Raw genomic sequence first — 17,022 nt, forward strand, 5'->3', positions numbered from 1 at the left:
ATATAATTCTCATAATATATAATTCACCTATTTTAAGTATCTAATTAGTAATTTTAATTTTCTTAAAGTTATACAACAACGATCACAATCCATTTAAGAACATTTTCACTATTTGCAAAAAGGCCCAGCCCACTAGCAGCTGCTCCCCATTTCCCATCCCCAGCCCTAGACAAACATTAATCTGTTTTCTATTCTATTCTAGAATAGAAATGAATTCTATTGTATTTCTATTACATTCTATAATATTTCTTATGTTATATAAGGTATAATAATGTTCCCCTTCATGACTACCTCCTCTCATTCAGCAAAGTCTTCTAAAGCTTCATCCATGTTGTACCCCACAGCATAACTTTCTTTGTTATAGAACAATGAGAATGCAGAAACCCAGGACACTTTATTTACTCACCCTTTAAATAATGGCCAGTGGGTAGCTGCTACTTTATTACTAAGAGACTAGCACTCTGATGTGTGTGCATGTTTTTGTTTGAATATATGATGTGTGATTTCCCTCTGTATGCTGTGATTATCATCAATGATTAAAGAAACTGCTTTGGACCTATAGCAGGGCAGAATTTAGGTAGGCAAGGAAAACTAAACTGAATGCTGGGAGAAAGAAAGGTGGAGTCGTCGAGAAGCCATGTAGCCCCATGGAGATAGACAACAGAACTTTTCCGAGTAAGCCACAGCCTCGTGGTGATAACCAGATTAATAGAAATGGGTTAAATTAATATATAAGAGTCAGCCAATAAGAAGCTAGAACTAATGGGCCAAGCAGTGATTTAATTAATACAGTTTCTGTGTGATTATTTCGGGAGTCTGGGAAACCAGGAAACAAGCAAGCAGCCTTCTTCCTACACACATGCTTGTGTCTCTCCCCTTGTAGGCTTTGGAGAAATACAAGACTGCTCGCCCAGAAGCTGCACATTTCCTCAGCAGCAATGTGGGATGACTCCCATTTTGCTACATTGGGGTTCTTTTAGCTTTCCCTGGGAGTGAAGTATGCAAGGCTGCAGTCATTGCTGTGAAGTTGCTGATCTTTCCTTTGAAATCCATCAGTTGTATGTCCCGCCTTGTGAGGCTCTGTTGTTGGTTATCATGTTAATTGTTGTGTATCTTGGAGAAACCTTAAAGAACTGACTAAAGTCTCTCTTTTTATGAACTGTTCTATCCTAAAGTCCATTGTGTCTGATAATCGTATGATCGTTCCCATTTTTGTTTTCTAATTTCAAAACGTGCATATTCAAAACTCCTTCCTCATTATGTGTATTTGTTCATGTGTGTCAGTATATGTGTGATATTTGTGCATGTGTGTCCCTCTGTGTGTGAGTGTACATGCATGCACACTTGTTGGGGATAGGACTCAGGGCCTTGTGTCTGCTAGACAAGAGTTCTACTATTGAACCACACTCACAGTCCCCTACTTGTATTCTTGAAGCTCCCCTAGACAGGGTTGTAATCAGACATATCTACACCTTGTCTGAAAATCTGCTTTTTAGGTGGTCTATTTAATATACTTGTTAATAATGCAATTATTGACAAGACTGATTTATATACATTAAAACAAACATGTGAGATGGCCAGAGTGAAGGAGCCACTATGAAATGGCCAGTTTCAGGCTTCACAGGGGTACCACTTTGGCAGAGCAGAATTCTGGGGATGAAAAGAATGAAGTACAAGGCTAAAGAATACTATGGCCATATCCAGAATGTAGCTCTTCCTGGTGAAAAAGAGAGGTGCTTTCTCCCATGGCTTGGATGCACTCAGCGCCTGTACTTACCAAGCCTTTGGCCCACACCTGCTAACCAATGTGACCAGACCGGGGTGCTTGGGGGAGCCCTGGGCCTCACATACCAGCCACATGCTCTCTCAAAGTAGAAAAGTAGCATCTTACTTACAGTATCTCCTTTTTCTCCCTTGGGTCCTGGAGCACCCATCAGTCCAATGGGTCCTGATTCACCCTGAAGGGTTAGAAGCAAAATGAACGTCAGGTCAGATCCTCCCAACCGCTCTCCCAGATTCTGTACTCACAGGCTGACCACAGCCAACCTTGCCCTACTTCCCCAGAACTGATGCCATCCTGGGTGACTGTATCATGATGTCGCCTGCCCCAGCTTGAAAGGTAAAGAAGCGCCTAAGTCACACTCCCTCACATTCATTGAATTTGTTCACAAATCCCTGGGCCCTGCCAGACCTGGGCATTTGAGTACAGAGTCTTTGAGTGAATGATGGAACAAACCTTTATCATGATGTCAACCTGGTGCTGAGAAGGTGTGTACTAATACCGTGACATGGAAAACAGACAGAAGAGAGTGAGAATGAGAGACAGAAAGGCCAAGGTTGGGAAGGAGGGGGGTGGTATGGGGAGGACTGTAGTGCTCAGATGTGATGATAGAGCTCTTCACCCAGAAGAAGACAGAAGCAATAAAAGTGAAGACATGCAACGGCCTCTTTCTCTACCATCACCCTCAGCCCCAGACAAGGTATTAGTTGTGCAAAAGTAAAGACTTCCCACGCTGCCATATAGTTGGTACCTCTAGCCATCAGTGTTCAAAGATCGAAGCAGTGATGGAGAAGGTAGCATGCTGGAGAATGTGGGAGGGGAGGAAGCTGCTTGTGACCAAAGGCGGAGTACTCTGCGCGAGCACCTGACTTCGCGCAACTACCGAGTTTGCAAATTTTGTGCACAAGAAATGCATACAATTTATACAACTTAAGTAACTCCTAAAGCCCAAGTCCTAAATGCTTCTTGAAACAATCAAGTTGCAAGGACTGATGCAGGATTATTTGCCTCTGGAGAGTAGAGCCTGTTGGAGCACATGGGCTATGAACCTGAGCCTGGGCAACCCTGCCCTTCTTTCAGTAAACTTTTAGGCTAAGAGGTGCAGGTCTGGAAAGGTCAGGGTCTCATAGCTTGAATCTCATGCCACTTGTTCTTACTGTAGCATCTTAACTCTCTCCAAGGCATCTCTGAGCTTGTGGGACAGTGATATAACACACCCCTGACATGCTTCCATAGAAGTTAAAGCAAAGGACACTATACCATGTAGGTACTGACCTTCTGACCAGGGAGTCCCACAGGGCCAGCAAAGCCCCGTTCACCCTGCAGGAAGAAAGACAAGAAGAAACAATAAAGGTGATATATTAATTCTCCTCATCTCTCCTATGGGCTAATTGCCTACTACTGGGCTCAAAATCTAGTCATATGCTAAGCCAGAGGGTCAGAGAGTTGAGCAGAACTGTTGACTTCAGCTGAGAATCCATTCCCCAATTGCAAACATGCATGGACAACTTTCACCACGACTTCCCAGTGCAGCCACTGAAGGATCAAAGCTGTAAACACACCGGGGAACAGGAAGGGAGTAGTCTATGTTCTCATTCATACATGGGAGCCAAAGATGCCACACATAGAGATCAGAGAGAAGAACAAGGGTTCCAGGCTGAGAAGTCAGAGAATGGAGAAGACACTGGTCAGAGGAGTCAAATTTCACTTAGATGGAGATAAACTATAGGTCTGTGAGGTGACTGATGTTCTCTTTAGCTTGACCCAAAATTATGTATCTAAGAGGCACATTAGAGCATCAGTTTGTACCTTATAGATAAATGATATAATTGATCAATAGACAACATAAATGAGCATAAACAAAGTCATTTTATGGGCTATTATTTTCTCAGAATGTGTACCTTATTTAGAAAGAAAATTATGATGCCTGCTACTATCAATTTGTGTAATGATTATTTACTAAAACACAAAGCACGACATGCCTAAGGCAATTTCTAGATACACGGCTGCATTCAGATTTTAAAATGTGTGAAAGATCTTGTTAGTGTGTTCACACATGCTCTGTATGCTGTGGGCACCTCTAATATTGCCAAGCTGAGAACAAACACATAATTCTTATGCTATAAATAAAGATATCACCATACTACTGGCCCATTTCTACCTAATCCCATCAATAATAATATTTTCACTCTTGTTCTAGTCTGTGTCTCTGTTGCTGTAATAAACACTCTGATATAATACAACTTGGTGAGGAAAATGTTTATTTCATATTCCACTTCCAGGTCACAGTCTATCAATGTGGAAAGTCAAGGCAAGAACCCAAGTCAGAAACCTGAAGGTAATTACTGAAGAAGAGACTATGAAGAGATGCAGCTTGCTCCATCCGGCTTACTCAGCCTGCGTTCTTTAAAATATGTATTTTTTTCATGATTTTTTTTTTTGCCTATGTACCATGTGTGTACCTCGTACTGATAGAAACCAGAAGGGGGCATCAGCCACCCTGGAACTGGAGCTACAGATGGATGCAAGCCACCATAAGGATGCTGAGAATCAAACCCTGGTTTTTTGGAAGATCAGTCAGTGCTCTTACCCACTTAGCCACCTCTCCAGCCCTTTAGTTTGCTTTGTTATACAGGCCAGATACAACTACCTAGGGATAATGTAGAGAGCTAGGCCCGCCATAAATCAACCTCAATCATCAATCAAGACATTACCCCACCCACATGCCCAAAGACCCATCTGACAGAGGCTGTTCCTCAATTGAGGTTTCTTTTCCAAAGTGACAAGAAAGACTAACTGGTATAACTCTATTCCTGGGTGCCCATTTACTTCAGAGCAATCACAGATGTCCTCAGCATGTGCACGCAGAAGCTCCATAGTGTCCTTCAGAATGTCTTGGACATTGTTCGCTTCCATCACTATGACTGATAACAGAGATGTAAATGCGGACCCCAAAGGAGGGTTGATATCACTTATTAACTGAAAAAGACTTGAACAGCTGGAAACAAAACACATGTAGCCAGAGCTCTGCCTTTTGAAGAAGATTGTGATTTCCTGGGTCTCATGCTGAGTTTTTAATAGACACAAAGATGCAGGAGGCAGGGGGCCACACCAGCTTCACAGGTGGGCAGGTAGCTCCTGCACGTGGCCTGTCTTCCATGCAGAGTGAGTAAGTCTTCTTGTCCGTCCACCTGCTCCTGTGAAGGTAGCTCCCTAGGATGATCCAGGTCCCAGAGTTTTCTCTCCCTAACCACACTAAGACTTGCAAGGGCCATATCCTGCTGGTCTTAAAATCTCAGTGTACAAAACGGTGTGAAGGACATAACGGGTGTTTATTGTCTATGGCCAAAATCTAGGACGAACGACTTGAAAAAAAAAAAACATAGGTTATCAGGTGATGTCACACAGAGTAAGAGGTGGAGACTGCACAGACTTTGAGAAGCTCAATCGGGAGAGAATGAGAGGATGCGTGCCTTTCTCCCTCAGCCCCTTCTGTCCATCTTCCTATCCATCCACCTTTGCACACTCTATTTATCTATCAATTCGACCATTATCTAATAGTTGCATATGTATCCAAAGGTGAAGCAGCCCCCAAACACAGACACTATTCAATCTCTGTCAACTGGAACTTAGGATTGTGCTCAAGGAAAAACAAGGAAATGTTATCAGTCCGGTGTGGTCATGGCTATAGTATACTGAAGCCTGGGGAGAGAAAAGGGACTTTTCTTAGAAAAGAATGTTGTGGAATATTATTTTAACTAGGCAAAGATGTATTACATTTGTTTATGTTGCAGAATGTTACCTTAACTATGTGGAGGTATGTTACATTTGTTTCTGATGCCTTTGTTAATGATGTCAAGATGTGCTTCAAGTTAAGTAGTGTTGCACTTGTTTTATTATGTGAAGATACATAGCATTTGTTTCACCTTGCCTGTCTAAAGCACCTGATTGTTGTTCTAATAAAAAGCTGAATGGCCAATAACAAGGCAGGAGAGGGATAGGCAGGGCTGGCAGGCAGAGAGAATAAATAGGAGGAGAGATCTAGCTCAGGAGAGAGAAGGGGGAGATGAAAATAAGGGAGAAAAGGAGGGACATGCCCGAGGTCAGAAGCCAGGCTGCCACCAGCTAGCCAGGCATGGGAAGTAGGAAAGTAAGAAAGGAAGGAAGGGAGGGAGGTTGGGAGGAAGGAAAAAAGAGAAACAGATTAAAATAAGAGCTAAGCTAAACGTGAGCATTCTTTTAAAAAGTCTGCATGTCTAGTTGGTGGCCTAAAGGAAGAAACCTGCTACCAAAGAAGGTTCTGGACAGTTATCAAATGGAAATAATATGGGGAAAAAGGAAGCCTGGAGGGAAAATCACAAGACCAACTTTCTCAGCAAAGTTTCACTGCTCATGCTTTTGAAGATGAGCAGGTGTCAGTCAGGGAAAGCTACTCAAGAAACGGAAAAGATGTTTCATGCAAAAGGTGCTATATCCTCAAATGGCCAAAGATGAGATAAGTGTCCCTGCAAAAAAAAAAAAAAAACAGTTTTTATTTTCCTGGGGACTATCAGGGAGAGATACTGAGACATGAGACTAGAAGCACTGGGGATGTGGCAGGGGTCACGCGGGGATGGATGTACTGAGGAGGTGTCCTTAAACCATGCCAAGGAGGTCAGTGGAGAGCCAAGCACTGGTGAGTTAGACAGTGGGAAAATGAGTGGCAAAGGAAGTTGATGCCTCTTGAGATTCCCAGCAGTGACCACACAAGCATGGGACCCACTCAGACACAGACCTGGATCCAAGGGGAAGCAATGACCTTGGGAGGGTGGGCTTGGGTTGCACCTCTTGTCTGGACACAGTGGCAGGAGAGAAAAACCTCTCCACACCCTTTCCCACTGGAGCTCTAACTGCAAGTGAGACTCAGGAGGATGTGGGTTTAGACAGCTGCCTCTCTGGGGCTTCCCTGGCATGTGGAAGAGATCTGTTCATGGGCTGAGGCAGCCTGAGCCTGAGCCTGCAGATGGAAGACCAGCTGCCCAGACTGAGTGTGCTGATCCCATCTTTCCGCTGCCTGCTTCTTCCCCAACCTAGACACTGGTCATGGGGTATCCGAATGTCGCCTACAGCCTGACAAAAGCTCAAGGGATAACTAGTCGTTGGCAAGCTGACATGGCAAGGAGCTCCTTACTTTATCCATGTCTTCCCAAGAGCCTGGCTCTCTGCATAGAACAAGAGATGGGAGGTGTGAAAAACAACAACGAGGGGAAAGGAAAGGGAAGAGTCTATTGGCCAGATGTTACATTCAAAGTGACTGATCCAGCTACCTAGTACTGGGCAGAGCCTCACAGTCCTCGTGTGTGGCTAGCACCACGTGGGTGAGGACAACTGTTGTGGTAGACTAAGGCCCTGGGGGTACCAGCCCAGAGGGTCCCACAGAGACTGTCTCCAGAGAGTTCTGCACCTTGACAATCTTGTTCCTACTACTCATAATAGTAAGTGTTTTGTGTGTTGTGTGTGTGTGTGTGTGTAAGACCACCACTGACCTATAGAAATTTATAAACAAATAAATGAAAGTCTTGGGTACAAACTAAGAACTTAATGTGCCCAGTGGATATAGGTATAGATGTTCACAAGCATGAAGCACTTTGTAAAACTTAAAATGATAGCCAAACCTTTATTCATAAATATACATCCACACCCACACACACCCCACACACGTAATGATATATATTCAGATTAGTGTGTGTGGTTAACCAGAGGAAACAGCAAGAAGGGTGAGGGCGTAAATAACAGCCAGGGAGACCCCATAACGCATTATTAGCTGCAGAAAAACATTAATTAGACCGAAGTCTGAGAACCTCCCTTCCATCATGCACAAAAGTAAAGAAACAAACATTCCAAGGAACACGATGGTGGTCTGAAAGCCACTGTGAGCCTGGGGCCACCCTGGTCCGGTAGGCCAGGTGTGATGGGAAGCTGTCAACTTCAGCTCACTATCAGAGGGGTCCTGCCAACCAGCCTGGCCTGCCACACTCAGTTCTGATGCTGCAGGGGGCTGAGGGAGGACGGTGAAAGCAGGGTGGATTACCTTTTCTCCGGCAGGGCATGAGCAGTTGATGGTCTTCAGGAACCCGATCTGTTCGCTACCAGGTGTGGGCAGCTGTGGAGGTGCAGGCGGAGGCTCTGTCACCACGGTCACCTGACACTGAAAGGAAGGGTCAAGGGGTCAGAATCTGCCGTCCCCTGGTGAGGAGCATGAGGTCTGGAACTGAAAGAACGGGGCAAGGAAAGGAAACCAAAAAGCATCCAAGGGCACACAAGTAGACAGAACACATCTAACAACAGGGCTCTGCTCTCCTGAGGCCTTCAAGAGGACAGGCTAGGCAGCCACACCCTAAACAGTGACCAGCTTAGCAACCTAGAAGAACCACTGAACCACCCTGGTCGCATGGCTCACCATGCAGGATGGAGACAAGGGTGTTTCCTTTATCATCTTCTGAGATGGGGTAAGCGAGAACACTTAGGGAGACGTCCATCTTACTGTCTCCTACCTACACACTCCATAGCCTGACCCTCCTCTTCCTGCCCTCCCTAAAAATCTCAGCTTCCTTTGCCCCCCTTTTCCTTCCTTCTCCTCCTCTCCTACCCATACTTATATCAAGGTGTCTCCAGATCCCCAGCCCCTGCATACTGTAGGAGGGCTAAGAAGAGCACAGTAATGAAGGCCTTTCTGGGTCCCTGAGCCTGGCCCGCCCTGGGAAACAGGTACCATTCCCATCCCACATTTCAAGCATATCTTAGAAGCAGGATTTGGGAGAGAAATATGGAGGAAATGGGATATAAGGAGTGGGTGATGAGGCCTAAGGGGTGCAGACCCTGCATTCAGAGGCCTAGTTGGTGGGTCCAAGGCTCATCTTGTGGCCATTAGTGTTCTGAGTGCCTATCCCAAAGCACTGTAGTTTCCCCTACCATGAACACGGAATTCATCAGCTCATTGTGACCTCGGGGCACCCTCCAACCTCTGCCTTCCACACTTCCCCAAAGTTGGGTCACAGCTAGAAGCTTTGGGTTACCTTGACTGAAGCTCTGTTTAACATGATTTCCCCCAAACTCATGTTCTGTGTGAATGGTTAAAAGTAAAACATGAACCCAGAATCCCCACATACACTGGTGTCCAGTGCTGCCTGGGATCAACTGCTAATTCCCAAACCCTGAACACTCAAGTCCCATACGAAATACACGTCTCCAGCCCAGTCTGCATGTTTGCTCACCGGACCCGACGGGATGTCACAGCAAGTCTCCAGTTCCGCATGCCTCGAGTCACAGTAGATCACAATCCGCTGCAGGTCAAACTGCAAAGGAAAAAGAAGAAAGAGGAAAGAACTGAAATATCCCCAGTATGAGACAGTCCACTTGCTCTTGGGATCTTTCCCACCCTGTGCTGCTTTGATGGGCTGCACAAGGAGGCTCTCCATTGTCTGTGCACCCAAATGCCATCTAGAGAAAGTCCCCTTGCATGGGAGGCCCACGCTCACTTGCACTGTACAGGGATCATGGCCTTAGCCCCAGCTATACACACAGCCACACCCACTCCTATCCGTTCACCACCACTGCAGGCAACCTAGTACATAGATGATGAGACAGTTTCCAGACGGAAAACTCTGTGTGTCCCTATTCTCATCCTTTGGGGGCATCTCCATACTACAGCTTACCTGAACTTTTGAGATAAATATCTACTATCCATTTCAATTTTAATACCTTCTACCTAGCCTTAAAAACTTAAAACAAAGATTTCAATATTTGAGAATAATAGTGAAGTATGCATACGTGTGTGTGTGTGCGCGCGCGTGCACACGTGCACTCGCACATACACATTTAGCCACACTCCAGCCTGTTCACATGGCAGCAAGGTGTAGAGTGATTGCAAACTTGACAGTTGTCTGCTTTCTGGGCCCCAGGCTCTTGCAGCCAGAGAGTGGTCTGCAGAAACCTTTCCTTGAGCTCTGGCTGAGATTATTGGATGTCGTGCAATCAATACAATTCAACAAATTCAGGCTGCTGCCTGGGCTCAGTTCATCCACCATCCACCCGGCTCTCTCGTCAGCTCCCTTTTCTGGACTGACCTGGGTCTCTCCATATGCTAAATTCTTTCCCATGCACTCACCCCTCAGAGTCCCATTGCCTAGGAGACTCCTCGGCCCACTGTTCATAGGCAGGCTGCTCTTAGCTCCCATCTTCCTCTTGCTGGCCAGGCTCATGCCCCACCCCTCACCATTCATCCTCACAACAGGACCTGCCCCGCAGGTCTACTGTGTTCTTCCGCTCTCCAGCACCTATTTCCTCTGCCATAACAAAATCTCTGTGGGACAAGGCTCTGTTCTCTCTTGCCCCCAGCTCTAAAGCAGTCCCTGCCACAAGACAGATGTGGTCCAGGCAGATCATCACCGGATGAAAGAACCTTTAACAGACAGAACCGGTGGGTGAGGGGCTCTGCCTGTGTGGGGCTCCCCTGCCTTCTGCTTCTACCATGTGTTCCTCAAAGCACACCCCCTTAATGCCACCTGGTTCTCGACTGAAGGACGAGCAGATCTATGCATGTCTATTTCATTTCCTGTTGAGACACCAATCCAGACCAGGAGAAAATGAGACTGCATATTCTTGGTTTTGAGCAATGCTGGTCTTTAGGAGGTGGTCTGCTTTCTACATTAGCAGTGATCCACTGACCAGAGATGGGCCATCGGACAACACTATAGAGCTGAGGTTGGGAGGAACCCCAAACTCCCACAACTGCCTTTGATCTGTGTTACTTTGCTACCTTAACCCTCCCCACCCACTGTCTGCCCAAGTCCCAAAATCTCCACTCCTTCTATCCTTCTGGGCCTCATTCCTGTCTGAGAGCCAAACTCAGGTTCAATCTACAGCAGCCGTGGGCTGAACTATCTCCTGGGTCAGCTCCCAGCCTCCCCCCATATCTCACTGAAATGGCGCTTTGGTAACTCTGCTGTGGAAACAGATTGGGAAGAGCTGAAAGCGTGAGCTGGGCTCTTACCATGCTGAGTCTAAGGTTCAGCTACCATGGAGTCACATGACAATTCTCCTATCCTCCATTTGTCTTTCAATGATATGATTTCCCAGAGCTACAGAGGGAACTGAAGGACTCACAGGATACAATGCCTGTCCTGCATCAAGCCTCGATAAGCTGAGGCCAAGGTGAAAGAGACACTGAGCTCCTTGTGAATTTACAATGTAGAGCGGGTCTTTCCATCTCTGTGCTGGCCTTTGCCTCCTAAGCCGGACTAAGTGACATCACAGTGCTACAGTGTTGCACCGAGTGAGGTGCTCAGAGCTGACAGCAACCACAGGAGGGTGCACTGCCCAGAGGCGACCAGAGTCTCTACCTCATGCATAAACCGAAGTAGAAGAGCAACAAACACTGCCCCACACTGGAGCGCTGAGCTCTCTCTGGTTCTTTGCTTAAAAACGGGACCGTGGCTAGATACAAAACTGGCAGGTGTCACAGCAGGGAAGTGAACAGCCTAACAATGTTCATGAGGCTGAGCCCTTCCAAGGAGGAAGATCACCTGTGGCTGCATTTCTCAGAGCCACGTTAAAGCAACTGAGCCAGATGTGGGGCCAGTGGGAACTGGTCAAAGGTCAAGGTTCATGGAAGAGAGGATCCCTGGGTTCCTCAGCCCATGGACACCTATCCTGAGACTTGTTTAGTATGGACACTTATTCTTTAAGTTCCATGGTACACAATGCCCATGTCTACTGTGGCATTTACTTAACCAGAATGAATGGTCTCATTGAGTCTTCCTTTCATAATAACCCTGGGCTGGTTAAATTCATATATCTTTTTTGCTATTCAGGCTCAACATAACTGGATGCCTGCACTATAGCACATAGGCAAGCATATACAGAAGACAGAAAAGAAGCAACCACCATAATGGAGCTTCATTGACCCGAGAAGCTACTAAAACACAGTAAGCACAACATGGGTGTGCTGCTGCTGCTGCTTTGTTGCTGCTGCTGCTGCTTTATTGCTGCTACTGCTACTGCTGCTGCTGCTGCTGCTACTGCTGCTGCTACTAATATGGCCTGGAAGGACCAGGTTGCCATGTAAAGGATACTAGATTTAAGTCCTGCAAGCTCTCTCCATGCCTATACATCCCAGGATGGTGTGCACCACATGAATATGATTTGTGATACTGTGTGTATTTGGTCCAAACTCATCAAAGTACTGCTGTCCCTTGGTACCCTAGAAGCCCTCCCTATAACATCCAATGATGTTGAGCCCTTTATTTTAAAGACATATAGTGTTTGCATGTCAATCATATGCTCCCTTATAGGCACCAGTATCACTAATGCCCAGCAGAGAGCCTAGCAAACAGAAGGATCACAATGTGTATACAATGAATGGATGAATGTGAAATCTGGACTCTAATATGCAGCTTTCTGAGTCAAGTGTCCTCCCCTCTCAGAAAGTCCATGGTGATGATTGATAAATTGATGATAAATTGGAACTACAGATTCTAGGGGTTACTCTGATGGCTCTGGCATTGCCGACAAGAGCCCCTCGGGTACTCACGTCAATGGGCACACTGTCGTAGAGACGCTTGCCGATCACAGTCTTGCCCTGGATGTCGATGTTCTCCCTCTCCTCGATGGGCAGCGTCTGAACCAGCATGCAGTCAATGTAGAGGGACACATTCTGGGCCTGGATGCTTAGAGCCATCTTGTGCCAGTCACGGTCAAAGAGGTCATCAATTCGGGGACCTCGGAAGACCACCCTGACTGCATCCTTCATGGCACCCACAGCATTGTACTCAACCGCCTTGTTCTCACCATCCAGTCGGATAGAGACCTAAGGAGACAGGCACAGAGAGTCCTTGAAAACCTAATACATCCCCTGAGCATCATGGGACCAAGCATGGGCAGAAGTGGGGAGGGAGGAGTCAGCCCTGACAATGCTGACACGGCCAACTGTGCCTCTTGCACCAGGATGCTCAGAGCTGTCTAGGCTGAGGCCGGTTAGGTGCCTTCTGGCCTCTGATTCCTCCTCAGCATGCTGGTATCAGTAGCCAATGTGTAGGCTGCTCAACCTGGACAATAATTAGATTGACTGTGCTCAGCCACTAGGCAGAGATCATGTACTCAGTATGAGAAGAGGCTACTGGGGCCTCTGTGAGACTTGAAATGCCCAGTGAAGAGGGCCTGAGGCATGACACCAACCAGGAATCCTAACTAATCTCAGGGGCTCTTAAGACCCTGCCCTACCGAATGTAGACACCAAGTGCCAGTCTGTAACCAGATGGGTAACCCCTCCTGTCTCTCATCTAGAAGATTCATCTGAAGCTATGAAAATGAAGTCTCTTAACTGGCAAGGGCCTTAAATATCTGGGTCACTTGTGCACACTCAGCCCTTTGCATACTCTCCTAGCACAGAGAAAGTACCCAGGGTTGTCTAACCTTTGGGCTCTTCTGGGCTACATTGTCATCTTCAAAGTTCATGTTCATGAACCAGACAATCAAGTTCCAAAAAAGCAAACAAATCTCACACAAAATAATCTCATAACATTCTAAGAACATTTACAATTTTATGCTGGGCCACATTCAGAATGATCTGTGGCTGCACACAGGACACCTCTGCAAGGAAGGTCACTTCTGCTTGCTTGTGATGGATGAACAGTTACGTTCTCACCCATGCTCTCACTTCTTCTTCCCCTCCAGGATGCTGGCAGAGCATGCTGTGTGTGACAGGCAAGCCAGGTATCAGAAATGCAGCAGTGAATGTGTGGAGACTTCGGCAGTGCATGAACACAGGGGCATTGACTATGGTTAATCTTCCTCTGTCTTGACTCAGACCCGGTCCATGCTATCGCTTCCTGTGGCTGCTAACCCAGGGTTGCGTCAGCATCCCCTTGCTGGTTCCCACTCCTTTCCCACATCCCATTCTTAACTCCAACCACTATCATCATCATCATCATTATAGTTCAGTCGGTTAGATGTTGCCTGATTATCCTAAACCAGAAAGTCATTTAAGACCTCAGGCTATTTAACCTGTCCACACTGTTTCTTCATTTGTAAAATGATATTGATTACATCACAGGCTGGCTGAGGGTAAAATAAATAAGTATACATATAAACAATTTACATAGTACATATACCCCAGGTTCTGAGCTTAATCTTTTTTTTTTTTTTACTTATTTATTTTTATTCTTTTTTAATTAAAATTTCCACCTGCTCCCCATTTCCCTCCCCTCCTCCCAAATATTGCCCTCCCCCCACTTCCCTCCCCCATCCCCACTCCTCTTCTCCTCCCCCCACTCCATTCCCCCTCCCTCTCGATACTGAAGAGCAGTCCAAATTCCCTGCCCTGCGGGAAGACCAAGGTCCTTCTATCTACGTCCAGAAAGGTGAGCGTCCAAACAGGCTAAGCTCCCACAAAGCCAGTTCATGTATTAGGATCGAAACCTAGTGCCATTGTCCTTGGCTTCTCATCAGTCTTCATTGACCGCCATGCTCAGAGAGTCCGGAATCAACCCATGCTTATTCAGTCCCAGACCAGCTGGCCTTGGTGGGCTCCCAATAAATCAGTTCCACTGTCACAGTGGGTGGGTGCATCCCTCGTGGTCCTGATTTTTTGCTCATGTTCTCCCTCCTTCTGCTCCTCATTTGGACCTTAAGAGCTCTGAGCTTAATCTTAATTACAATGGCTTAAGCAGGTAAGATCACAGAAACCACAGTCTCTTCTAATGATCCTGGTTTGCTTCCTATTGCTCTGATAAAGACCATGACCAAAGGAAACTTGGAGAGAGGGTTTACCCAGGTCCCAGATCATCCCTGAGATAAGTCAGAACAGGAACCTGGATACAAGAACTGAAGCAGAGGCCATGGAGGAGTGTCACTACCTAGCTGTCTTCCTGGATTTCTCAGCTCTCTTTCTCATATGACCCAGTACCACCTGCCTAGGAGTGGGATTGGCTACAGTGGTCTAGGCCCGCCCAGATGAATCATTAATCAAGAACTGCCTAAAGGTCAATTGTACAGAGGTATTTTCTCAGCTGAGTCTCCCTCTTTCCAGATGACCCAAGCTTATGTCAAGTAGACAAAAAAATTAAAATTAACCGTCACACCAATACATGTATACCATTAGAGTCTAAGAGACTTCTCATTTTTTCAGACATTTTAATTGATTAATACTTCCTTGCCTTTACAGTTATAGATCAACATTTAAAGCTATCTTGTTTAGTAATTGTGCATATCTGCACACCACTTTCCCATCCTTTTAAACAGACACTTGATCTTCTCCTTTGTTAATCCCTATAATACCAGTGGCTAGAAAAACATGTGGTACATGGTGGCATTCAAGAAAAGTGTACTGAATGGATAAATTCATCAATAAATGGAAAGGAAAGGGTCTCTGAGACTACATAAAGGAGCCATGCAATGCAGAGAACTGGCCAACGTATTCACAGCACAGCCCTGGTCTTCTAGGTTCTCTTTCTGACTCAATCTCCCTTCACCACAACCAAAGGGTTCCTTATATTTATTTTAATTGGCTCACCTGCATACTTATTACAGGCATAATGAATGACCAGAAATAATGGGCTCCTCTTGAATTGCATAATACAACATATACAGTGTGATTGTGTTGTGACTGAACACCGTCCTCCATTTCCTCAGAGTGGTCTCACAGGCCTCAGTTCCGGCCCTGACCATCTTCAGAGCTCCCTGTAGACTTTGCTTTCCCTCAGATGTTTGTCTCAAGCAAGTAAGAAAGCAAGCCAAGGTATTCAGAGACCTAAGTCATGTGACCACCAACACTAGCTGGGTGACCTCCTGGAATCCGCTTCATCTCTCAGAGGCATCAGCAAATTGTGCTGGCTCTATTCTCAAGCTATATCTGAACCCTGGTTACTCCAGCAGGAGGGCATCAGCAGACGTGGCAGACAGAAAGCACAAAGCTCTGCAAATGCCATGAAAGAAAAGACCCAGACTGAGGGGGTGTTAGGGTCTCATGCCACAAGAATGTCATGGCAGGTGCCCAGTCCCACCCTGCCAGACCAGAGAAACTGGAGAAGCAAATCTATGGCTACCAGGCAGCGGTGGTGAATAGGAACCCAGAGCCGACAGAAGTCTGTCAATGCTTTCAGTCTCCCACGCATAGTAAACTGGATCCCTCCATGGCTAACACTAAAAACGAGTTTGCACCTCAGTGTGACCACAGATGCTACAGCAGAGTTATTCAACAGGACTGGAAGGCCTAGACAGGCTGAGAACAAAAGCACAGACTCGGGGCCTTAACTGTTTGAATCCAAATCTCAACTTCTGCTTTTACTACTTGTGCAAATTGCAGCCAATTCCTGAACTTCTTGTGACATTTCTATGTCTTATTCGGAAATGGGTATGGTAGAACCAACCTATATGCAGGGTAATGAGGAGGGCTCGCTGCATTAAGAATTGGTGGGTCATCTGAATTGTGCTATGAGCAGGTTTGCGCCAGTGAAGAGCAATGCTAAGGTCTTCTCTGACCACAGGAGGAGTCAATCCTATTCCATCCTATTCTATTCTAGTCTAGACTATTTTATTCTTTCCTATCCTATCCTTATTCTTATTCTTCTCTTCTACTCTATTCTACCCTAGTCTATTCTGTTAGAATAAATCATATTCTATTCTGTTAGATTAGATTAAAAGTAGTGGCTGAATGTCCTGGCCATTATTCCCTTCTCCTCACAACATTCTTAGCACCTCAATTGTATCATTGCATATACTTATTTTAAGAAAAGATAGGAAAGGAAGAGAGAGAGAATTGAAGAGGAGCACTTAGAAGGAGGTGATCGTGATCCAAGAGAGAGGAACAAGAGTTGGCTGCAGCTGTTTGTCTCCGACCACAGTCCATGATTGCTGGAGTCCAATTCCGAGGAAATTTGTTTTGTTTTGTTTTAGCCCCATATGAAAATCAAGAAGAGTTTCTCCCAACTGAAAGTGAGAATGTCTACATGTGTGCCTATTATGTGTGTGTGTGTGTGTGTGTGTGTGTGTGTGTGTGTGTGTATCTCCAATGAGAGGACACTGTTTAGAGCTCAGGCCTTTGAGCACTAGAACAGCTATTGCATTCCTCTCAGATTGATGCCCTGTGCCGATGAACTTGGCTTTGAGATCTGCCCTTCCCCATTGGGCCGCACGCTGTTGAGGAATTGCCCAAATGAAAGCTGACACTCTACAGGTGGGTAAAGACAAGCATTTGGAACTTCACA

At 46.0% G+C, this 17,022-nt stretch overlaps 1 protein-coding gene across 1 annotated transcript in view; it reads right to left on the minus strand.

Moving 5' to 3' along the window:
- Positions 1–17,022, minus strand: part of Col22a1 (collagen type XXII alpha 1 chain) — a 212,628-nt gene that overhangs the window by 161,221 nt on the left and 34,385 nt on the right. Inside the window, 2 exon segments of the mRNA XM_057791877.1 lie at positions 8,169–8,171; positions 12,575–12,626. Of these exon segments, the coding sequence (XP_057647860.1) occupies positions 8,169–8,171; positions 12,575–12,626 (55 nt within the window).

This window comes from Chionomys nivalis, chromosome 17 (genome assembly GCF_950005125.1).
Source record: "Chionomys nivalis chromosome 17, mChiNiv1.1, whole genome shotgun sequence".
NCBI lineage: Eukaryota > Metazoa > Chordata > Mammalia > Rodentia > Cricetidae > Chionomys > Chionomys nivalis.